The following is a 25877-nucleotide window of genomic DNA, read 5'->3' as shown; positions in this document are numbered from 1 at the left end:
TAATTCATTATTTTGGTTTGACAATGGGAGATGGGGATAGGGGCAGTGTGGGTCAGATTTCCAGGCAGCAAATTTTACTTATATGCTATGAGCATCGAGCATCGGGGAGAATGAGACTATAATATCTTCCCAAGACACCTTTAAGGCATCTCTGTACAGGATCAACATTTGAGAGAATTTGCAGGCATTTTTCTGAGAACTAGAAGATGGAAAATGAGCTGGGACTTTCTTTAATAAAGGAACCTCTGGTTCTGGTAATTTGCTCAGAATTGTGACTGGAGGCAGATGGCTGCTCCCCAGCTCCTATCCCATGTCCTTCCCTTTGACAAATTAGATGAGCCTTTCAAATTAATCCTCTTTGATGTTAGCTCAGCTTGACACTGCTGCCATTAGCCTCCTTAAGAAGAAAAGCAGTCATTATACCGGACTCTGTTAATTCATCTCTCTCTCTCACTTGTAAAGGTCAGGTCTCCAGTCTGACATCCGTCCAGGCTCATTACCTGCAGTTCAATGAGGGGCATTCTATTTCAAGTCCTGATTTCATGACATACCACAAGTCAGGTCTTGATCTCAAGGACGTTCCAAGTCTAACAATTCTATGATTCTATGATCTCCGTAAAAAAACAAAAAACAACAAAAAACAAACAAACAAAAACAACCTCACAGTGTTGGCAAGCTTGTGACACTGCCCAGTCTGAATGAAGAATGTGAACTTGTTTATCTACCTTCCAATGGCATGCTGACATTCTATGGGATATTGAGAAAAGTGAGATTAAATATGGAAGGATATCAATAATGACAAGACTGATCCATGGCCATGAGCTCCAAGTAGACAACTCTGAGGAATTGGATAAGCAAGAGCTAGTGTTCTTAATCAAATGTGTCTGCTCACCTGATTGATATTCAGTCTGAATTTTCTCTAATTCACCCCAGATGTGCTTTTCCAGTTGGTTCATCTTTTTGGACAGTTTATTTTCTATATGTTTTACTGTACTTAGTTCTGCTTCCTGTTTCTCTGTGTTAACGAAATTCTCTAATTTGCTTGAAAGTTTCAGTAATTTCTCTTCCATTTTATTTTCAGACTTTTCCTATAAAAGATATCATGAGATAAAACTGCAGAAAAGAAAACTTAGGTGGATATGTACTTCAGCTTAAGGAATGTTTTTAGCAAGTTCACTTTTATTTATTTTATTTTTTTAAATATTTATTATTATTATTATTATTTATTTTTTTTTTTTTGAGAGTGAGAGAGAGAGCATAAGCAGGGAAGGGGCAGAGAGAAAAGGAGACACAGAATCTGAAACAGGCTCCAGGTTCTGAGCTGTCAGCACACAGCCTCAGGGCTCGAACTCATCACCCGTGAGATCATGACCTGAGCCAAAGTCAGCCACTTAACCGACTGAGCCACCCAGGCGCCCCAACAAGTTCACTTTTCCATATTAAACATGAAAATTCCAACCAGGTTCCTTTGTATCTAAAACTGTGTTCACACGTGTGAGAGCTCATCCCTTTGCTTGGCCTTGTTTGCAGTTTCTAGAATTCTGCATGTGATAGGAGAAAGAAAAGAAAGGACTGTGGTTTTGCTGAAATGTCTTGAGGAGTTGGAATTACAGTCTAGTGTTTAAAGAAGTGTGGTCAAGGAAGGCATTTTATTTATTTTTTAATTTTTTTAATCTTTATTTATTTTTGAGAGAGACAGACAGAGTAGAAGCGGGGGAGGAGCAGAGAGAGAGGGAGACACAGAATCCAAAGCAGGCTCCAGGCCCTGAGCTGTCAGCACAGAGCCCTATGCAGGGCTCGAACTCACTAACTGTGAGATCATGACGTGAGCCGAAGTCAGACGCTCAACTGACTGAGCCACCCAGACGCCTGAAGGGAGGCATTTTAGACACTTCTTTAAGCTCCTGGGTCATGTTTCTGTTACACATTCCTATTCCCTCGAGCTTCGTATCTCCACGTGGACAGAGTTCAGCTAGAACAGTGATTCTTGACCTCTGTTGTCTATTGATATCACCTGGACCATCACACAGCCACTACCACCACCCCGCCCCTCGTGAAACTGATTTAATTGGTCCACAGTGGAACTCAGGAATTTATCTAGTTGAAAAACTCTCCAGGTGATTCTAATTGCAGCGAGGTGGGGACTTCATGGACGCCCCAGGCTCAGGAGCTTCTCTCCTCCTCCTCACCCTCTCACAGGGAACTTGCCAGCAGGAACTGGGTGACAGTGACTTGGCCCCATTGTTCCTCCTATTATTTATTATTATTTTTTTAACATTTATTTATGTTTGAGAGACAGAGCATGAGCAGGGGAGGGGCAGAGAGAGGAGGAGACACAGAATCTAGAAGCAGGCTCCTGGTTCTGAGCTGTCAGCGCCGAGCCCCACGTGGGGCTGGAACTCATGAATCACCAGACCATGACCTAGGCCAAAGTTGGACGCCCAACCGACCGATCCACCCAGGCGCCCCCCTCCTATTTTTGGCCCTGCTTGCATCGGGGAAGTGGATTCCAGCCTCTTTCTTACTTGTGGTGGAAAGCTTCTGCCTGCAGGTGACCCTGTGGTCACCTAGTGCTGCCTATAACTGGTGGATGAGTCTGTCTAAATCCTAGAGAACTAGCAGGCCCTGTTGGCTGCATGTTGTACCACACAGACTTCAATAGCCTTATCAGTGATAAAGCTGGAACGGTTATCTACATCTCTTGGATTCCTGCCTCTGTCAGCTGTCTACAAACTCAGCTGCCCACAGCCCCTCTACCGAAATTCCAGAAACATCTTATTTGAATCACCAGCAAGGCTGGCAGTCACTGATGACACGGATGGCCCTGTGTTGCTCTCCCATTGGGGCTAGCAGCTGGTTGGATGTGCTGCTTGGAGTGAGGGGTACCTGCAATCAACAGATTTCCCCTCCATCCTGGTAGTCTTGCCCCAAAGCTGGGAGTTTCTCTATGAGGTTGCCTCTGGAAAAGAAGTTTTGAAAACCTTTGATCGACGGATGGATCTTCAGAGAGGTAAACTGACTTGTCTATGGCAGAAGTTTTCAGGTTTTACTGTGTCTAAGTGTCCTCCAGGAGGCTTGCCTAGGTGCACAGATCTCCAGGGGAGGCCCCAGGGACCTCAGCTCTGGGTTGGAACCGGGAATATGTATTAAAAAAAAAAAAAAAAACACACCTCTCTTTAGGTTATTATGGGTAGAGCACACTCAGAAGTGTGGGTTCCCGGAGTTGGAGAGTAGCACACAGAACCAAAAGGCAGGCCTCTGGATTCCCATTCTGGTGCCAGAAAAGGTTAATTACTGACACAGTGAAGGTTACTGTGAATGTCCCAGTGAAACTTTCAACATCCAGACAATGACTATGCAGCTGTTTACTTACCAGCTTCTCCTGTAGGAGCTTCAGACATTGATTTAAATGGCCAAGGTGGTCTTTTTCATAGTTGAGGAACTGTTTCTCTGTCCATTTTTGATGGTTCTCAACTGCCTCATATAGGTTGTTTGAAACTGAATTAAATCTAAGGGGGGAAATAGTTATATTTTAATAAAGTAAATTGAAACATAAAACCAAAATTTAGTATTGACAAACTGCAGTTTTTTCAGATGATGAGGTTCAAGATGTCTAACAAGTACTTATGGGTTGATGTGGGAGGTAGGGAGCAAGGGAGCACATTTTGGGTCCCTGCCCCAAGCTTGCATTCAACCCGGCTGCTGACAACACTCCTCTGCATACATTAAAATACACATAGACACAAAGACAGACACATGGACACACAGAAACACATGTATCATCCATCCATGCAGGTTTCCTCTTAGGGCCTGGGGTACATTGTATATGTGGAAGAAACACCTTGACAAGCCACTTGGATGGTGATATCACTCCGGGGTACGTAGGGGTCAGCAAACTTCTTCTATGAAAGGTCGATAGTAAATATTTTAGGCTTTGTGGAGGCCATATGGTCTCCATTGCAACCAGTCAATTCTTTAACCACTCAATGCTGCCATTGCAGTGGGAAAGCAGCCACATACAATACAAACAAATGAAAAAAGAACTTGGTTGTCTAATCTAACTTTACATACACTGAAATTTAAGCAACATATAATCACATCATGAAATACATTTTCTAATTTAAAAAATTAGTAGAAAGTGTGCAAATCATTCTTAGCAGTGGGCAGATTTGGCTAAGGGTGGCAGTTGGTGGAATCTCTGTCCTGCAAAGGTCACTACCTGGCTGGGGGAGGAGCTGGGCCAGAGAAAATCATAGGTAGGATGTAGGGAAGGGAGCAGGAAGAAAGACCCAGAAGGACTTTGGGAAAGCAGAGTGCCCATGGGAGACAGTCCTTGGTTGTCTTTTCTGTCTCAGGTGAGATCCTCAGTAAAGTCCCCTTTGCCTCCAGTGGGTCTCTGTGGATTCTTTAGGGAGTAGGGTTCAGGGAGGGCTTAAAGAGGTACTGAGTTACTCATGTGGGGCAAAAACAGATATATAATATGCTAAGGTGCAGGAAACGACTGCTGGCATAAAAATGATGCACCATAGGAATATTAAATAACAGAGAATGAATGATTTTTTAAAATGGAAGTGGATGTTATTACAGAGATTGAAAAGATTGGAATCATATAGCTTCAACATGAAAAGTCACTCTAGAATGGCTGAGATTTGAGTAAAAAGGAGAATCCATACCTGGAATGGTCTGAGAAGAGGAAGGATGAGGATGGGGACTGGCAAGTGGCCTCTGTATGTTTTCTGCATGTGACTAGCTTGTAGTAAAATGTCAGTTTCAAATTCCCTTCTAGAATAGGCACTATATTAGACAGGCAGGAGTAATGCATGTTGTTTATTATTGAAAATATTCAGACTAACTTACAACATGTGGATGGCTTGAAGTAATCATTGCTGTAATTTTTCAGGAAAAAATGTTTCAATAATTTTGCGGTATTTATCACTGGAAATTGCTTAAGACATGCTGGACATATATTGCATGTATGTGTCTCTAGCTTCCTTGAAAAAGTGTTTGGACTAGTATTTGGAAAAGACAAATTATATGAGACCATTTCCAGTTTTTATTTAGAGCAGTGGCCCTCTAACAATGTACGGAGACATTTTTGGTTGTCACAACTTGGAGGTGCTACTGACATGTGGAGTGTGTAAACGCCAGAAATACTGCTAAACATCCTACAATGCACAGAACAGCCTCACAGAAAAGAATTACCCATCCCAAACGCCAATAGTGCCCACGCTGAGAAACCAGAATTTGGATGATGAAATCAAGGAATGGGAAAAGTTAATTTTCCAGTAGCTGTATTAGCTGTGCTATAATACCTGAATTCTAATCTTCATCGCTTTGAATTATCACATGTTTTGATACGGAGAGAGATACTTTTCACATAGAAAGCGTATCTTGATTCAGGTGAGTATTTCCACATTGAGAAGATACCATCGGCCACAGTTCCTGCTAATCTAATCATGATTTCCAAACACCTGTGCTACTGACTAACAGCTGATGGATCTCAAATAAGTTCCCAACTGACACATGGACAGCCTCATTTTAGCCAACTGTTTTCTATGTCTGGAACACTCTTCCTTAGAATACCCAGTGGCTCCTGCCCTCATTTCATTCAGATATCTTTTCAAGCACCATTTCCCTCCTTAACATAGGACTGTGTTTGTTGGTTTGTTTTTATTTTTATTTGAGAGCATGCAAGCACACAAGTGGGGGAGGGGCAAAGGGAGACTCTTAAGCAGGCTCCATACCCAGCAAGGAGCCTGACTCAGGGCTTCATCTCACGACTGTGAAATCGTGACCTGAGCAGAAATCAAGAGTCTGATGTTTAACTGACTGAGCCGCCCAGGCGCCCCAGGACTTTTTTAAAACCACACTTTAAAAAAAAATTTCTTTTTCCCCATCTGACCCTCCCTTATTCCTTTACCCTACTTTATTTTTTCCAAAATGCTGATCACCATGTGATATATACAATTTGTGTGCTGTCTACTTCACTAGAATCTAAGCTCCATGAAAGCAAGGAATTTGCTTTGTTCATGGCTGTGAACAGTGGCTGGAATTTAGAAAGCGCTCGATGAATAGTTGTTGAATAAATGATTCATTGTTTCTCATTTAATACCCTTTACTAGAGCTGAATAGTTGTTGAATAAATGATTCATTGTTTCTCATTTAATACCCTTTACTAGAGCTGTTCACAAATAACAAATTGTACATTTGCTTAGATATTTAGATATCTAATCTTCAATTTTCATCTTGTCTTTCCTATCTGTGGTGGAAATATTAATTAATAGTGATTGTTAAGAGGGACAGTAAATCCCCAGATAATCAAGAGGTAGCTTTGCAATTGGAAATCCAGCCTTCAGTGTGCACTTTTACTGTGATGTAAATAAGAACATTTACTACTGATGTGATATTAACATCCCTCTGAAAACCAGGGAACCATTAAATGTGACCAAGTAATATCTCCAGAAGTGCATATCAGTAATTAGAATTCTGAAATTAAAATAGTCATAAAGAATGAGTTATTACCTGTGATCATTTTATTATGAGGTTTTGCCTGCAATTAGAGACTGACTTTACTGGTTACCATGAAAAAGTCAGAACTGGTAGTTTATGAAAATATGAAAGCATTTTTTAAAAAGCATTCTCCTTGAAAGATAAAAAAGGATAAGCTAAAATAAAGGTTTATATACGTCTCCTTTACTTAGACTTTCTCCTAACATAATGGGCATGGCTTTCCATGAAAGAATGACTTTTCTGTGAATTACAGTATTTATAATTAACATTTCAACAGGATGAAATATGACATTCACATTTTAGTTCCCAAATCCTCTATTCCAATAATTATGGTAGTATTTCTATCAGATGTAGATAGATATAGGGTGCCTGGGTGGCTCAGTCAGTTATGCGTCCAACTTCGACTCAGCTCATGATCTCACAGTTCGTGGGTTCCAGCCCCACATTAGGCTCTGTGCTGTCAGCTTGGAGCCTGCTTCAGATTCTGTCTCCGTCTCTGCCCCTCCCCCACTTGCACACTTTCTCTCTCTCTCAAAAATGAATATTTTTAAAAATATGTAGTTAGATATAGATAGGTAGGTAGATAAGTAAGTAGGTAGCATAGATAGCTGATTTTCTTTTGCAAAAAACACAAAAGTCAGACTTTTAAATTATGGCCACAGATCTTACTAGAATAATGTGGGATACAGTTAAAAAAAATTTTATATTGGTGGAATCAACTTAATATACACACCAAGGGCAATTATAAGGGAGAAAGTCACAAAAGCATAAAATAAAATTTAATGGGGAGTCATAGACACAGCAGATGGCTGTGATGAACATGAATGGTGAGGACAGAGTGTAGGGCTTGCAACAGTCATCCTAGTGACCGCTGTGGTTATGGCTGACATACATAAATGAGGACATAGCTCCAATCTGGGGCTTTTTTTTTTTTTTTTTAACCAGTTCTCTTAAGTCTCAAACTCATTGGCTTGCATTTAATAATCAATTGAACTTTTCCAGAAGACATGAAAAGTTTGATTTCTTGAAAAATGTTACTCTTAATAGGCTCTCAAGAATTCAGATAGTGGATTTAACCAAGCAGTTTTGGAGACTGAACCTAAGATTTTAAATTTCATGTCAGAAGAAAGAAATTAATTCTAAGAAAATTATTTCTACTAAGTTTGTGCCTATCTACTTCGACTTCTTCTTTATGTCCTAATGATGCAAGTAAAGAGCAACTCCAACTCCATTCTGATGGGAAGCTTTTTGCTTGTTGTTCCATATTGTACTTGAGCTTAAATCCCAACACCTTCATAGCTTCTTACCTTCATAGTTTCCAGCAGATGTGATCTTCCCATTCCCTAAATTTCTGTAGTACAATTAGCTTACTAATGGCTGGAGTTGTGAGATGGAGGTGTCATAGATTGACAAAACAACCTGAGGTTTGGAGTCAGATATTTTCTAGCGATGTGACTTTGGGCAAAGTATTTAATTTCTATGATTGTGTTTCCTCATCATTAAAATGGGGAGAAGACTTACACTGCAGAGATGGATGCACCTGAATATCTTGGTCACTTAGGGATTGGTAGACATTCAGAAATAACAATTAGTACATTTCTTATTTCTGTCTACTGATCTATTTCCTCTAACACTGTCTTAACTTTTACTTCATGTTTAGCTTTTCACTTATTTGTATATTTCCCCCCAACTGTATATGGCTATGATGTTGTCTTTGAGTATTCCAAAACACAACTTACACATTATTGATTTTCAAAATATTCATTGGCTATTTGCATCTGAATGTGCTGGGTGCTGAGAATACGAAGATGGATGAGACATATCCTCGACTTGAATAGTTTGTAACATAATACTCTGGTAGCATTTTCAAAGCTGTATGGGAAGATTTGAGTCTATGCATTTGCTTCATTGACCATATACTTTTTCTTTTCTAATAAATCACTATCAATTAAACATTGTCAGCAGCAAGAACTATTTAGGGAGTGACTAATAGGTACTTCCCCTGCTAAACCCTTCCTAAAAAGACAGCCATATTTTATGATGACTAAGACTCTTGCTCTATAAGCACTAAGTTATTAGCTTAGGAAGTTATTTAGCTGAACATGTGACTAAGACCTTTCTGGAAAAAGGAGTCTCCATGTTGGTGTTCAGATGAAGAGCATCTCCTTTGTTAGGAGCATCTCCTTTGTTAGGTCTAGTGATGAATGCCAAAGTCCTAGGAATTCACTAGAAAACCACAGACAGTATTGGGGCTTTTAAGTTGTATATAAGACATAAATTTAATTGGCCATTAAACTTGAAATTGTTAAAGTTTCTAAATGGTAAAACTGTCCAATTAAACACATTTTTGAATGCTATTAAATTTTTTTAATCCCTTTTCTCAGAGACAGTAGTTTCTTAAAAAAGGAAAAGCAAATACTATACCCCATCTACTTTAATTGGAGAAATGCTCTGAATGGAAAAGAAAAAAAAGAGAGCCCTACTTGCCTTACTTTCTCTTTGAAGAAAATATATTAGTAATAAATATCTCAGTCAAAGGGTTAATATCTCTAATGTGAAGGAATCCTACAAATTGATAAGAATATGAGGAAAGTCATGATATAAACTTTGACAAATGATAAGAATGGGTAATTCACAGAAAAGAAAATTCAAATGGTGAAGGGAAAGCAAATAGAAACAAAACATTCAATCTTCATCCTTGAATTGGCACATATTAAAAAGAACATCCAGTGTTGATAAGAATGTAGAGAAAGTCTTCTCATATATTGCTGGTGGAAGTGTGCATTGCTACATTAAAAAAAATAATAATAAATTTATAAAAATTAATAAATGAACTCTTTGACCTAGGAATCTTGCCGGTAGAAATAAAAACATCTAAATTTAAGGATATTTAAAGATATATACATGCAATAATTTTGGGGTTTGTTTGGGGTAGCTGTAAACTGGAAAGAATCAATATAATAAGTGATTGAATTAGCTATAGCACATCTGTAAGTTAAAATATTACACAACTATGAAACTAATGTTAGAATAATACTCATTGATCTAGAGAGATGATTACAATGCACTATAAAAAAGCAAATTATTGAGTAATGTGTATAGGGTGTATTTTATTTTATTTATTTATTTTATTTATTTATTTATTTATTTATTTATTTATTTATTTATTTATTATGGCAAGAATTGGTTGCATTGGTGTCAACCAGAATCTCATCACAGAACTCCCTTGATTCAACTTTTGGAATTTGTTTAGCAGAAAGATTAGGCATTAAAATAAATTGCAGAGGTGACATACCAAGACTACAGGAAAAATTACATAGGGTTCTTATTTGTGAGTCAAGTTCCTTAAGTACTAGACTGTGATCTCAATCTCCTTAATAAAGAAGTAGGTTTCTTTACCACATGTTAAATTTAAACTTTGGTTTCAATTACTGTAATAAACTAATGCGACCACATGGAAATATATCCAAAATGTACCAAGTTAGACATCCCAGGGACTCTTCACATACACACACTGCACAAAAGTGTCTCAATAAAATACAAATACTTCAGTGTCATATATCCTTATATGCATTAAGGAATTGGATATTGCATTAGAAGATGTAACTTTAAAAAGCAAATATTTCAAAGATTTATCATGAGATTTATATATATTTTTAAAATGACGTTCTGTGGTTCAATTCATTTACATATTGTTTTTTTCAGTGATATAAATATCCAGATTATCTAGGCTGAGAACTTACTGTGCAATTTTTATTTTTTTTTATTTTTTATTTTTTATTTTTTTTTTAATATATGAAATTTATTGTCAAATTGGTTTCCATACAACACCCAGTGCTCATCCCAAAAGGTGCCCTCCTCAATACCCATCACCCACCCTCTCCTCCTTCCCACCCCCATCAACCCTCAGTTTGTTCTCAGTTTTTAACAGTCTCTTATGCTTTGGCTCTCTCCCACTCTAACCTCTTTTTTTTTTTTTTTTCCTTCCCCTCCCCCATGGGTTCCTGTTAAGTTTCTCAGGATCCACATAAGAGTGAAACCATATGGTATCTGTCTTTCTCTGTATGGCTTATTTCACTTAGCATCACACTCTCCAGTTCCATCCACGTTGCTACAAAGGGCCATATTTCATTCTTTCTCATTGCCACATAGTACTCCATTGTGTATATAAACCATAATTTCTTTATCCATTCATCAGTTGATGGACATTTAGGCTCTTTCCATAATTTGGCTATTGTTGAGAGTGCTGCTATAAACATTGGGGTACAAGTGCCCCTATGCATCAGTACTCCTGTATCCCTTGGGTAAATTCCTAGCAGTGCTACTGCTGGGTCATAGGGTAGGTCTATTTTTAATTTTCTGAGGAACCTCCACACTGCTTTCCAGAGCGGCTGCACCAATTTGCATTCCCACCAACAGTGTAAGAGGGTTCCCGTTTCTCCACATCCTCTCCAGCATCTATAGTCTCCTGATTTGTTGATTTTGGCCACTCTGACTGGCGTGAGGTGATACCTGAGTGTGGTTTTGATTTGTATTTCCCTGATAAGGAGCGACGCTGAACATCTTTTCATGTGCCTGTTGGCCATCCGGATGTCTTCTTTAGAGAAGTGTCTATTCATGTTTTCTGCCCATTTCTTCACTGGGTTATTTGTTTTTTGGGTGTGGAGTTTGGTGAGCTCTTTATAGATGTTGGATACTAGCCCTTTGTCCGATATGTCATTTGCAAATATCTTTTCCAATTCCGTTGGTTGCCTTTTAGTTTTGTTCGTTGTTTCCTTTACTGTGCAGAAGCTTTTTATCTTCATAAGGTCCCAGTAATTCACTTTTGCTTTTAATTCCCTTGCCTTTGGGAATGTGTCGAGTAAGAGATTGCTACGGCTGAGGTCAGAGAGGTCTTTTCCTGCTTTCTCCTCTAAGGTTTTGATGGTTTCCTGCCTCACATTCAGGTCCTTTATCCATTTTGAGTTTATTTTTGTGAATGGTGTGAGAAAGTGGTCTAGTTTCAACCTTCTGCATGTTGCTGTCCAGTTCTCCCAGCACCATTTGTTAAAGAGACTGTCTTTTTTCCATTGGATGTTCTTTCCTGCTTTGTCAAAGATGAGTTGGCCATACGTTTGTGGGTCTAGTTCTGGGGTTTCTATTCTATTCCATTGATCTATGTGTCTATTTTTGTGCCAATACCATGCTGTCTTGATGATGACAGCTTTGTAGTAGAGGCTAAAGTCTGGGATTGTGATGCCTCCTGCTTTGGTCTTCTTCTTCAAAATTACTTTGGCTATTCGGGGCCTTTTGTGGTTCCATGTGAATTTTAGGATTGCTTGTTCTAGTTTCGAGAAGAATGCTGGTGCAATTTTGATTGGGATTGCATTGAATGTGTAGATAGCTTTGGGTAGTATTGACATTTTGACAATATTTATTCTTCCAATCCATGAGCAGGGAATGTCTTTCCATTTCTTTAAATCTTCTTCAATTACCTTCATAAGCTTTCTATAGTTTCCAGCATACAGATCCTTTACATCTTTGGTTAGATTTATTCCTAGGTATTTTATGCTTCTTGGTGCAATTGTGAATGGGATCAGTTTCTTTATTTGTCTTTCTGTTGCTTCATTGTTAGTGTATAAGAATGCAACTGATTTCTGTACATTGATTTTGTATCCTGCGACTTTGCTGAATGCATGTATCAGTTCTAGCAGACTTTTGGTGGAGTCTATCGGATTTTCCATGTATAATATCATGTCATCTGCAAAAAGCGAAAGCTTGACTTCATCTTTGCCAATTTTGATGCCTTTGATTTCCTTTTGTTGTCTGATTGCTGATGCTAGCACTTCCAGCACTATGTTAAACAACAGCGGTGAGAGTGGGCATCCCTGTCGTGTTCCTGATCTCAGGGAAAAAGCTCTCATTTTTTCCCCGTTGAGGATGATTTAGCTGTGGGCTTTTCATAAATGGCTTTTATGATCTTTAAGTATGTTCCTTCTATCCCGACTTTCTCAAGGGTTTTTATTAAGAAAGGGTGCTGGATTTTGTCAAAGGCCTTTTCTGCATCGATTGACAGGATCATATGGTTCTTCTCTTTTTTTTTGTTAATGTGATGTATCACGTTGATTGATTTGCGAATGTTGAACCAGCCCTGCATCCCAGGAATGAATCCCACTTGATCATGGTGAATAATTCTTTTTATATGCTGTTGAATTCAATTTGCTAGTATCTTATTGAGAATTTTTGCATCCATATTCATCAGGGATATTGGCCTGTAGTTCTCTTTTTTTACTGGGTCTCTGTCTGGTTTAGGAATCAAAGTAATACTGGCTTCATAGAATGAGTCTGGAAGTTTTCCTTCCCTTTCTATTTCTTGGAATAGCTTGAGAAGGATAGGTATTATCTCTGCTTTAAACGTCTGGTAGAACTCCCCTGGGAAGCCATCTGGTCCTGGACTCTTATTTGTTGGGAGATTTTTGATAACCGATTCAATTTCTTCGCTGGTTATGGGTCTGTTCAAGCTTTCTATTTCCTCCTGATTGAGTTTTGGAAGTGTGTGGGTGTTCAGGAATTTGTCCATTTCTTCCAGGTTGTCCAGTTTGTTGGCATATAATTTTTCATAGTATTCCCTGATAATTGTTTGTATCTCTGAGGGATTGGTTGTAATATTTCCATTTCATTCATGATTTTATCTATTTGGGTCATCTCCCTTTTCTTTTTGAGAAGCCTGGCTAGAGGTTTGTCAATTTTGTTTATTTTTTCAAAAAACCAACTCTTGGTTTCGTTGATCTGCTCTACAGTTTTTTTAGATTCTATATTGTTTATTTCTGCTCTGATCTTTATTATTTCTCTTCTTCTGCTGGGTTTAGGCTGCCTTTGCTGTTCTGCTTCTATTTCCTTTAGGTGTGCTGTTAGATTTTGTATTTGGGATTTTTCTTGTTTCTTGAGATAGGCCTGGATTGCAATGTATTTTCCTCTCAGGACTGCCTTCGCTGCGTCCCAAAGCGTTTGGATTGTTGTATTTTCATTTTCGTTTGTTTCCATATATTTTTAAATTTCTTCTCTAACTGCCTGGTTGATATAGGGTGTATTTTAAAAAGCCATGTTCTTTCTATACAAATAGTGTATGATACATAAAATATATATAAACATCCTTTTTCTGTTAGATATTTATATTAACAAGGAGGACAGTGTGGGAGGACATATCTCTGGTGTTAGCATTGGTTACTTCAAGGAAGCTGAGATGGAGAACTTTTTTTCATCTTTGTTTTATTTTTTTACTTTTTATTTTATTAAAAAAATTTTTTTAAGTTTATTTATTTTGAGCGAGAGAGAGCATGAACAAGGGAGGGGCAGAGAGAGAGGGAGAGAGAGAGAGAATCCCAAGCAGGCTCTGAGCTGTAAGTGCAGAGCCCGATGCGGAGCTCAGACTCATGAACCACGAGATCATGACCTGAGCTGAAACCAAGAGTTGGACGCTTAACCAACTGAGCCATCCAGGTGCCCCTTTTTCTAAATTTATTTTTAATGTTTATTCTTGAGACAGAAAGAGAGAGAGAGAGAGGGTGCAAGTGGGGGAGGGCAGAAAGAGAGGGAGACACAGAATCTGAAGCAAGCTTCAGGCTCTGAGCTGTCAGCATAGAGCCCCACGCGGGGCTCGAACTCACGAATCCGTGAGATCATGACCTGAGCCAAAGTTGGACGCTTAACCAACTGAGCCACTCAGGTGCCCTGATTTTCTATTTGTTAATGTACTTCATCCATTTAAGCCAGTATTCCATTCCAGATTATAAATCCCTTTTCTCCCCCAGGAAAATCATTTCTTAAAGTGTACCTCTAGAAACAGTTTACTCTTCTACTTTGGACACTTTATTTAATTCTAAGCTAATGGGATTAGACCAAGCACCACACAGATATTTACTGGGCATCCTCATTGTACTGGAATTTAAGTACCTAGACATACTTTTTTATTGTATGAAGTAAGTGGCTATATTCTCTTTACACAAGACATTTACTTCTTTGAATTTTAGAGATGAGTATAGTTTTTCATCAGTGTCTAGGACACACATATTTCCCAATTTAACATCTCTGAAATCAGGAGGTATCTTAAAAATTAGATTTGATGAAATACTGTAAGGATGGGGGAAAATGGAGCAAGCAGAGTATATTCAGAACACTGGATTTGACCAAGTCATTAAACCCAAGTGGAAAATCCAAGAGGAAAAAGAACAAGGAGAGAAGAGGCAGTAAGGTAGTATCATCCAAGAGACTAGAATTTTCCTTTGCCTGTGCCAGGATTCCAGGAAATGGTGGTCTTTTATACAAGAAAGGAGGATTGGGGAATAAGGAGGCCAATAATTTGAATGTTTGTGGAGTCTTGTCTCTTTTACTGTGCGTAGGGGAGAACTCAGTGAAGATAGGACATAGACCGGTCTTAAAAAAAGGATAATGTAAAGAAGGTAGAGAATCTTAGAAGAAATTTTAAAAAGAAAGCTTGTAAATCAAAGTTGTTTTAATAATTATTTGGTAGTCTTGGGGAATTGATGTATATTCAATGAAGTGTGTTACATTGAGATATATAGTTGATGATAAGTTCAAATTACTCTTTGGAAAAGGTCAGGATGTATATCAATTCAGTTGCAATACATAAACAAAGAGAATTACAATGTCCATTCTTTAAAAATTTTTTATTTAAATTCCAATTAGCTAACATACAGTGTAATTAGTTTCAGGTGTACAAATTAGTGATTCAACGCTTGCATATAATGCCCAGTGCTCATTACAAGTGCCCTTCTTAATCCCCGTCACCTCTTTCACACATCCCCCCACCCACCTTCCCTCATATTTCCTTTATTATGAATATTGTATGAATTACTTTAGTGTAGAGTATTCTCTCTAACAGTTTGTTGCTTTATGTCTTGGCCAGTTTCATATTCCTGGGATAGATTTTCATTTAAAGCCAATGCTTTCATTAGGCAAAACCTTTTGGAATGTACTTAACAGAATTAAAAATCTTCCATTCACTTACTTGAACTCCAAAAGGTTCATTTCATGGCGATAATCCCCCTGGACCATCTTTAAATTTGAGGTTTGCTCAGAACCGGAAGCCTCAATCTTTCCTAAGAGCTGCATTACCTAATGAAAGTACAGAAGGGAGCTTGTGTGTGTGTGAACAAAATCACTAGCACTTAAATTAATTATACTTTATTCCTGAAAGAGCCAAGAAACAGACTTGAGCCTAAATTAAAGCATATTTGCATTTGAAAATGATCTTTTCTAAAGGAATGATTCAATAGTTACAGAACTATCTTCAAGGAAAGATTTATAGGGAAGTGTTCCATTCTGCTGTCTATAATATTCATCTTGATAATAGGCTACCTAATGATATAACAAAAGCCTGCTATTGATACTGGTTTATCAATTGTTTAATTTTATTGCTTCTTTACTTTTCCCCCAATTACTGTGTAAGCCGGTATGTATCCTCTATCACCACTACAACCTTAGTGCACATCAGTTGACCAATGATAAATATCCACCAAATACTTATTGAATACATGTTTAAATGTACAATTAATTGGGCTCTGAGGAAAACACATGAGTGGCCTAAGATTAGGCCTTAGGAATTTCCTTAGAAATGACTTTAGAGCATAGAAAGATAGGAAACAACAAGTTCCAGGTCTGGAAGTTAGGATAAGAGAGGGTCTTCTACACATCCAGAAACATTGAGGAAGTTCCTTTAGGTAAAAGGACTGGTTTGGAAAATAGACACAGAATTGTAGCACATAATCACACATAAACTAATCACCGTCTAGGGGAATGAAACTACATGATGGGCTTTGGCCAAACAGAATTCAGCTCCTGAAACAGTCGCATGGAGGAAAATGGGCAATTAACAAAATCTAAGTTTTGTTTTTTTGTTTTTGTTTTTTAATTTAAATTCAAGTTACTTAACATACAGTGTAGTATTGGTTTCAGGAGTAGAATGTAGTGATTCATCAGTTAGATATAACACCCGATGCTCATCCCAACAAGTGCCCTCTTTAATGCCTATTACCCATTGAGTCAATCCCCCAACCCACCAAAATGTAAGTTCTCTTAGAAAAGAAAGAGATGAATAACAGAAGGGTTTGAATAGATAAATGTTGGGTGGGCAACCAATAGCACATGAATGGCTATTTATAGGAGATTCACTTAAAACAGGCTCCTTATAGGAGGTATACTTAAAGGCAGAATTCTTAACAATAAAATATCAGGCAAATATATCACTGGCAAAAGCAAAGGAAAAGAAAGCCAGGGCACCTGGGTGGCTCAGTTGGTTAAGTATCTGATTCTTGATTTTGGCTCAGGTCACGATCTCACATTTTGAGTTCAAGCCCCATGTCTGTGCTGTCAGCATGGAACTTGCTTGGGTCTCTCTCTCTCTCTCTCTCTCTCTCTCTCTCTCTCTCTCTCTCCCCCTCTCCCTCCCTCCCTCCCTCTCTCTCTCTCTGCCCCTCCTTTGCTCTCTCTTTCACTCTCTCTCTTTCAAAATAAATGAATAAATAAATAAATGTAAAAGAGTCTTAAAAAGGAAAACTAGCAGAACAATATTGTTAGATAAAATGTCATTTGAGGCAAAATATGTTAAATGGGACAAAGGTGGTCATTTTTACAGATGAAGAGTAGACTGCACAGTGAAGAAGTTTGAACCTTTATTTACATTATATATTGACTAAAATGTAACAGCTATAGAATTACAAGGATAGACGGAGATGATATATATTAATGATTTTAAATGATTTCTCTGTCACCAACAAGGCCAAATAAGTAAAATATAAATAAACATATAGGAAAATATGAAAAGTATAGCTTATTTAGTCAATTTATATACCAAGCAATCCAACTTGCAAACAGCAAGAAACACTCATTCTTTCCCAGTGCCCAGTCAGCCTTTGCAACAACTAAGTAGATATGTGACTATAAAGAACTCACATTATTCCACAAAGTAGGAAAAGTACAGATCATGATTCTATACAGCCCAGAAAGTAGAAATTAATAAGAAAAGTATAAAGAAACAAAAATCTGACAATTTGTATTGAAAAAAACAAACCTCTTTTAATTCTATTGTTTAATTCCAGTGTTTCACATGGAAATGTGCCTCTCAGATCCCCTACTAGGAGGAGTATAATTGGCCAAGGGCCCGACTGCTATGTTTCATACATATTACCATGTGGGGATATCATACTTCCCATTGGCTGCTTCCAGTGAGTGTCTGAATAGTATTCCTATGATGAGGGACTTTGGTTCAAAGAACTTAATGAAACTATTAGAATGGCTGTCTAAGACCTTCTCTCTTTTTCACTGGAGTCAGAACTATTTTGTAGTCTGATGGCTCTTTCCATCTCTTCCAGCTCTCTCCCCATTTTCCTTCACAGTTGTTTTTTTTTTTTTTTCTTAGTAAATCTCTTGCTCATCAGCTCTTTTATGGCATTTGCTTCTCAAAGGACTAACACAAGTGTCAAAGAATAACTCAACTCTGCAATTACAATTTACTTAGGAAAGGATAATAAGACATTATATATCAACAGGACACAGCCACATCTATAATCAGTGGTAAATTTGTGTCATTAAATGTTTCCATAATTACATAAAAGGCAGAATAAAGCTATGTAAACCAACAACTAAAGAGAATAAAGCTATGTAAACCAACCATTAAAAAGAATAACAAACCTAACCAAGGGAAGGCAGAATGAAGAAACTGACAAATTGTGATAGGTGGACTGGCTCCTTTAAGATGTCCATTCTCTAATTCCTAGAACCTGTGTATATGATATGTTAGATGGCCAATGGCATTTGTAGCTGTAATTAAGGTTACAGACCTTGAAATAGATTATCCTGTCTTATCCAAGTGGGTCCAATTAAATCACATGAGCCTTTGAAAGCAGAGAACTTTCTCCAGCCAGAGTCAGAGAGATTTGAAGCATGACAAGGACTTGGCCTGTTCCTGGAGAGAGGCCACATGGAAAACATGAGAAAGAAGGCTGGCAGCTGGGGGAACATGTCTCCAACTCCAGCAAGAACCTCAGTCACACAGCTTCAAGGCACTGAATTTGGCCAAAACTTGAATGAGTCTGGAAGAGAACTAATTCCCAGAGCTACCTCAAAGAAACTTAGCCCTGCTGATATCTTGATTTCTGTCTTGTGAGACCCTATGCAGGGGATTTACTCTAGCCCACCAGGCTTTTGACTTGCAGCAACTATGAGATAATATATTTATGTTGCTATAAACTACTGAGTGTGTGGTCATTTGTTATGGCAGCAATAGCAAACTAATATACAAACATTAAAAAAATTGATAAGTAAAAAAATTATAGGATTGATCGGTAAATCCCAGGGTTGTTTCTTTGAAAAGGTAGTAGACAACATTTTTCTTGGTCTAAACGTAAAGAAAACAAATAAATACTAAAATTAAGAATAAGGAAAGATAGAGTAGTTATAAATACGATCCAAATAATGTAGTGAGAATATTCACAAAGCTGAAGTGATAGACGAAGTGGAAGCCAAATAATTATAGATTTTAATTCACTTTTCTCAATCCAAGACAGAAGAAAAAACCAAAAAAATACGTAAGGATACAATAGACCTAAACAATAAGCAATGTTTTAGATAGCAACTGAACTTTGTGCCCTAAAAATACAGAATATATTCTTTTAGAATGTGTAGAAAATTTTTCTATCCAGATGCCAAAATAAATCCCTCAAAGTATTCCAAAAACTCAAACTGGTATATACACAAAAATTTCAATTACAGGGAGATAAAACTAAAAATGAATACTAGGATAACAAAAAATCCTTAACTCATGAAAAACAACAAACCCTCTTAATCTGTTCAATCAAAGGGAAAAATACAATATACAACTGCAGAATTTCTAGGAAACCATGAGAACACTATATCAACCCTAGGGGTACAGGGAAGTAAATAAATGCTCAGGGAAAATTCATAGTCAAAAATGCTTCTGTCAGCAAAAGATTACAAATATTTTTGGTTCAAAAAGTTAGAAAATTAACAGCAAAACAAATCACAGGAAAAGGGAAAAAAAGACAAAAACTTGAATTGCTGAGAACACATGGAGAACAAAATAGAAGAACTTAAAAATACATAAAAAGAGTGGATCAATGGAGAGGAATCAATATAATTATTAAAGCACAAATAGCCTAACTAACCAAAGGATCAAAAAAGCACAAATAAAATGGTGAGGGGAAAAATATAAAAGCAGAAGGAATGAAAATAATCTTCATAGTATTTTGCACAATTTTATGCAAATTAATTTCAAAATCTGGATGAAAAAGGTACTTTTTTCCAAGCAGAAGTAATTTACTAAAGCTGACCCTTAAAAAGATTTTCCATGGAAAAAACTGAGCAAAGATATCAAAGAACTCTTCTTTCCACTAAATCACTAGGCCTAAATGGCTTCAGAGGCAAACTATTGAATCTTTAAAGAATAGGTCATTGCAATGTTGGTTTCAGAGTATAGAAAAAGAAGGGAAACTTCCAAATTATTTTCATGAAGTCAGCAAAACATCGATTCTAAAATCTGAAAAAGGTTGCACAAAAAGACTAATCTTGTTTATAAATATTGATGCAAACTTCTTAAATAAAATATCAGCAAACAGTATCAGCACAATTTTAAAAACATCAAAATCAAGCACAATTTATTTTTTAAAACAAGAATCGTTTAATAAGAAATATATTAATACAAATAATTATGCCAGCATAGTTGAGGAGAAAACTCACATGATTATCTCCACAAATAATGTTGAAAGGCATTTGACAAATTCCCAATCATTCTGGATTACAAACAAAAACTCAATATAATAGGAATAGTGCATCAAAAATGTTCACTGAGAAAACTAACCTCCCTCACCATAAGGGAAATCCTGGGGGAATTTCCATTAACGTCAGGAACAAGAGCAGGATGACCACTATTCCCACACTACTATTTAATACCATACTGGAGTTATTAAGGCAATTATAGCAGGGAGAGGAATTGTGTGTATGAAAGTGAAAAAAAATAGGGGCACCTGGGTGGCTCAGTCGGTTGGGCGTCCGACTTCAGCTCAGGTCATGATGTCGAGGTCCGTGAGTTCGAGCCCTGCGTGGGGCTCTGTGCTGACAGCTCCGAGCCTGGAGCCTGTTTCGGATTCTGTGCCTCCCTCTCTCTCTGACCCTCCCCCATTCATGCTCTGTCTCTCTCTGTCTCAAAAATAAATAAACGTTAAAAAAAATTTAAAAAATATATAAATTAAAAAAATTTAAAAAAAAAGTGAAAAAAATGAGTAAGATTATTATTTAAAAATCACATGATTTGTGCCTGGAAAAACAACAACAAACTGCAAAATTTCTATAATCAAGAGGAGAATTCACTAATAGAAGATGAAATTAATATAGGTTTCATTATATACAACTAACAACTCATCAGAAGATATAATGAGACCCCACTACAATAAACTAAAAAGAAAAAAGATAACAAAACCCCAAAATATATTGAAGATGATGTGAACATGAGGAAAATTTCAAACTATTCTTGAAGGATAGAAAAGCAAACCTGACAAATAGGAAGCACACTATGTTCTTGGATAAAACAGTCAGCATTATGATTCAGTAAATTCAAAAGTTAATTTATGATTTAATGTGATTTCAATAAAAATTAAAAATGAGTTATTATTTGCTGGGAATAGACAGACTGATTTTAAAATCATATGCAAAAACAAACAATTATCACCACGGAAAGGGAGAAAAGAAAGCAATGAAAGGTACGTGCTGTACCAGATACTAAAAGTACTATAAGGTCTCAATTATTAAAATAATAATTAAGGCACATTCTATATTAGAAAAACTCCAAATGGATCAAGAATTTAAATATAAACAGTAAAGCCATGAAAGTGCTAGAAGAAAATGTGAGTAATTATTTTGAGAGGGTGAGACAGACAGTGCAAGTGGGAGAAAGGCAGAGAGAGAGGGAGAGAATCCCAAGCATCTCCATGCTGTTAGTATGCAGCCCAACATGGGGCTCAATCTCATGACTGAGATCATGACTTGAGCCAAAATCAACTTAGCCACCCAGCACCCCTAGGGAATTTCTTTTTAAGTGTGACTTAAAAGAAACTACAAAAAAAAAAAAAGCTGATAAATTTAGCTATAAATATAGAACATAAGCATGACAAAAGTCAAAAGAACATATAAAGAGCTCCTAAAAATTGAGAAGAAAAAGAAAAACAGACCAATAAGGAAATGGATAAAAGAGATGGACAGATAACTCGCTGAAAAAGAAATGAAAATAGCTCTTGAAGATGTGAACCTCATTCACAATGAGAAAGGCTAAGTGAAGGGGTGCCTGTGTGGCTCAGTTGGTTAAGTATCTGATTCTTGATTTCAGCTAAGGTCATAATCTCATGGTTGTTTATCAGTTTGAGCCCCATGTTGACCTCTGCACTGACAGCTCGGATCCTACTGAGGATCTGCTCTCTCCCTCCCTCTTCTGCTGTGTACACGCTCTCTTTCAAAAATAAATAAATAAATAAATAAATAAATAAATAAATAAATAAATAAATAAATAAAATAAAAAAAAACAGAAAGGAAAGGCTAAGTGAAACACAGAGATTTTAGCTTTCTTTTTCCTATAAGAGTGGCAAACTTCAAAAGTCAACACCATTGGTGAGGCAATATGTAAAATGTCCTCATTTTTACATTTTACATATCGCCGATGGCTATGTAATATGATCAAACCCTACAGATAGCAAGATACCTCAAAATAACAAACATGTATTTTGACCCAGCAATCACACTTCTGGTAATTGATCCTACAAACATACCTATGGACATACACACAATGACATAGGTGCAAGTTACACCTTGCAGCATTGTTTGAAAGAGAAAAATACTAAAAACGTCCAAATGTCCATCTGTGAGAGATTGGTTTAATGAGTGAGCTATTGAACACGGAGGAGAATATGCAGTTGTAAAAAAAAGAATGAGGAAGCTTTCCATGTATTAGTATGACTGATCTCCAGGATGTGTTTGATTAGTTAAAAAAAAAAAAAAAGGTACATATTAGTGTGTGTGTGTGTGTGTGTGTGTGTGTAATATCCTACCTTATTTGTAAAAAGGAGAAAATAGGAATATATTTGCATTTGTTTGTATCTGCATAAAGGCATACTGAAGAATCCACAACAGAATAATAAAAATGGTTTTCAGTGAGGAAATGAAAGAATGTGATAATGGTGACAGAGGTGGGCACGAAAATTCTCAGTGTATATTTTCTTATGTAGTTTTGATTTGTGAACCATACATATCATCTGTATTACCTTAAAAAATACTAAGAATAAACTTCAGTCAGTGTCACTTTTTTGAAAAAGTTTTTTAAGTTTATTTATTTAGAGAGAGAGAGCAGGGGAAGGGGAGGGAGCCAGGGAGACAGAGAATCCCAAGCAGGCTCCCCACTCTCAGCGTGAAACCCAATTCAGAGCTCGAACTCATGAACCATGAGATATGACCTGAGCTGAAATCAAGAGTTGGAGGCTTAACTGACTGAGCCACCCAGGCACCCCAAATCAAATTTTGAACCTAGATGCAAAGTCAAATGCTGAATGATTACACAATGACTGTATGGCAGAAATGCAGGAATGTTTCAGTATTGGGAAATGTATTGACATAGCACATTAGAAGTCCAAAGAAATAAACGAGTGAACAAATAAAAACCCAAATTAAAAAAACCCCTAATATGATGATGTAGGCATTTGTTGATGTCTACAAGGCATTTTTTAAGGTGAAATGTTCAGTCCTAATAAAAACTGAGCACTAATAAAAACTACTGGAAGTAAGTAGGAATTGAAGGTTACTTTAACATGGTTAAAAATATATCACACCAACATCCAACAGAAAACAACAAAGACATCTCCAGTATAATAAGAAACTAGATAAATTGCCTTCTATGACCACTTTTATTTAACAATCATCTGGAGATCTGGCCATGGCTTTAAAGTACTTAAAAAAAAAGTACTGAGGTGTTACATCAGAAAACCAGAGGTAACATGGTTATGATTTGTTTTTGATATGACTAGGTATTTTGGAAAACAAAGAGACTCAACCAAAAAACTATTAGGACTTAATTAGATGGGTGCATAGGTGTGGGCAAGGTGAGCCCAATGGGATCGGAGTAATCTATGTGCCCCTTTGAACCTTCTGCTCTTGATTATTTGGTCCTATGAACAAATAATCATACACCAAACTTACATGTCCCCCTATTCTCAAAGGATTTCCACTTTGTTCTGCCTGAATGACTTCAGAGAAGTGCTTATGGTGACATAAGGTACGTGACAAAGTAAGGCACAGAATACTTTGCATTGGCTCCTTTAGTTAAGCCATTGGGAGGGTGAAAAAGGAAAGGCATTTCAGGCAGAAAAAAAGCACAAACAATATGGAGGATGTGTAATGTCTTAGAGTGAGTACAGACCTACCTCCAGGTTGTTCAGTACCACTGGGTATGAGGGGTGAGCCAGGAAAAATGGGGTGAGCTGAAAAGATAAGCAGGGGGCCAGTGTAGAGATGGCCTTTAAAACCAGGGCAATGGATTTGTACATTATTTTGTGAGAGACGTAACCTATTGTAGGGATGTAACATAATCAACTCACATTTAGGTTGGATATTTAATAATAATAGTCCATGAAAAATGTTTTGCTTATAATCTTTGGTTCTACAGTCTTTGAGGAAATCCTAGAGAGTAAAAAAATAGCAACAGTGGAATCAAGTAGCACAGGCTTATAATGGGTGGCTACAATAGAACATAGGAGGTACTCATTAAAGTTTTGTTAATTCAACTGACAGTGCTCATGGGATATATGCATGCCTGTCATACTTAAATGCTTTGGAAGTAAAGAGTTCTTTTGAAAAATTTCCACCCGACTAGGCATTTTGATAAGCTACAGTGATCTTCTGGCAATAACACATAATGTAAGAGTTACAAATATTTTCGGTTACCTTCATATCCAAATTCTTAGAAACAGTTTCTAGGGCAGACATGAAATTTTGAATTGTTTTCTCAATTTTCCGGTGCTCATGCCTGATGAACTGAATGTCTCCAGAAAGCTTCACAATGCTGGAGTCACATCTAGTGGCAAGACGAAAATTGGTTGTGAGATCAATAGGCTCAAACATTTTTAATACTACAGTAGGATGTGTGCATTCATTCATGGCAAAAGTTCTAAAGTTCTTTGAATAACGAGTTAGTAGACATAGGAACATAAACAGAAATCTTCACTTTTCTCTCTTTTTTCTGATGAGAGAGAAACCAGGTTGGATAATGATACATCAGTCAAAATCAAAGAACTGGGTTGGGGTAGATGAAGACATTGGGAGAAAATGGGGGGAGTTTTTTATTTTCAGTCTGATATATTAATACGGTCATAGGAGTTCCAACAGGTTTTGATATTGGGGGAGTACTCCCTACTGCTTGTGGTTAGGTAAAATTGAAACTTTATCCTGTTCTATATTGCATTCTGAATCCACTTTCCTCTAGTCTCTTTGTTGGATCCAAGATTGTCAATTCTCCTCTGGCTACAAAGAGTCTTAGCTCACCATCATCTTCCAACCCATCTTCAAAAACCAATTTCCCTCCTCTTAGCCCCAGTCACAACTCCTGCTCCTGGAGTGGGCTCAGTCAAGTGTCATATTAGGACAAAAACAATTCACAGTAACATGTGAATGAAGTTTTGGCTCATAAAGTTGCACATGGTATTTTAAGAAGTAATTCTAGTGAAATGGTATTGGAGTTGAAGATTAATCATCTTTCCAGCATGTCAGGGAAGCCCACCCCATATCACTACTCAAGGCTTCTCTTGGGAGATGGCAGGTTACGTACTGTGTTATCAGTTTCAATACACTCATATATGCATGAAATATATGCACTCATAAATGCATGGAAGATATGGAGAATGCTGAAGGACTGTGTTTTTTGTGTAAAGTTATCAGAGATCACTGTTAAGTTTGTAATTTTATAAAACAATTCTTTGTCCTCAAATAATATTTGTTAGGAACTACATTTTCATGCTATTATGCAAAGTGCTATAAATATAGTTTACTTTATGGCTGACAATATTTTTTTAGGATCTAGAAATGAATTTTTTTTCTTAAGATTTTTGGTACCAAAGTCGAGCCCAAAATGAGTATGGTGGTAATTTTGCCTGAGAAATCCTTAGAAGAGAAACCAGGGGACTGTGGTAGGGGAGGGGATACTGCTGGGAGGAAAAATTAGGAATTAATCTGATCAAAAATGGGAGCTGGCTTGTAATGCAGCAAAGTCACAGGCAAAAGCCATTTCACACATTTGTACATAAAACCTGTTGTCAAAACAA

General features: G+C 37.2%; 1 protein-coding gene across 2 annotated transcripts in view; it reads right to left on the bottom strand.

The window, feature by feature from the left end:
• The window catches only part of FAM81B (family with sequence similarity 81 member B), a 58473-nt gene that overhangs the window by 1123 nt on the left and 31473 nt on the right, over window positions 1–25877 (bottom strand). For both annotated transcript variants that reach the window (XM_015065774.3, XM_027037794.2), the window contains 4 exons: window positions 24505–24634; window positions 15518–15624; window positions 3374–3509; window positions 893–1088 (listed from right to left, as the gene is read on the bottom strand). In XM_015065774.3, coding sequence (XP_014921260.3) covers window positions 893–1088; window positions 3374–3509; window positions 15518–15624; window positions 24505–24634 — 569 coding nt within the window. The remainder of the gene's footprint in view (window positions 1–892; window positions 1089–3373; window positions 3510–15517; window positions 15625–24504; window positions 24635–25877) is intronic.

The sequence above is a fragment of the Acinonyx jubatus genome, chromosome A1 (assembly GCF_027475565.1).
Source record: "Acinonyx jubatus isolate Ajub_Pintada_27869175 chromosome A1, VMU_Ajub_asm_v1.0, whole genome shotgun sequence".
NCBI classification, from domain to species: domain Eukaryota; kingdom Metazoa; phylum Chordata; class Mammalia; order Carnivora; family Felidae; genus Acinonyx; species Acinonyx jubatus.
The sequence above is the reverse complement of the archived record's forward strand: the minus strand, read 5'-3'. Positions and strand labels throughout refer to the sequence as shown.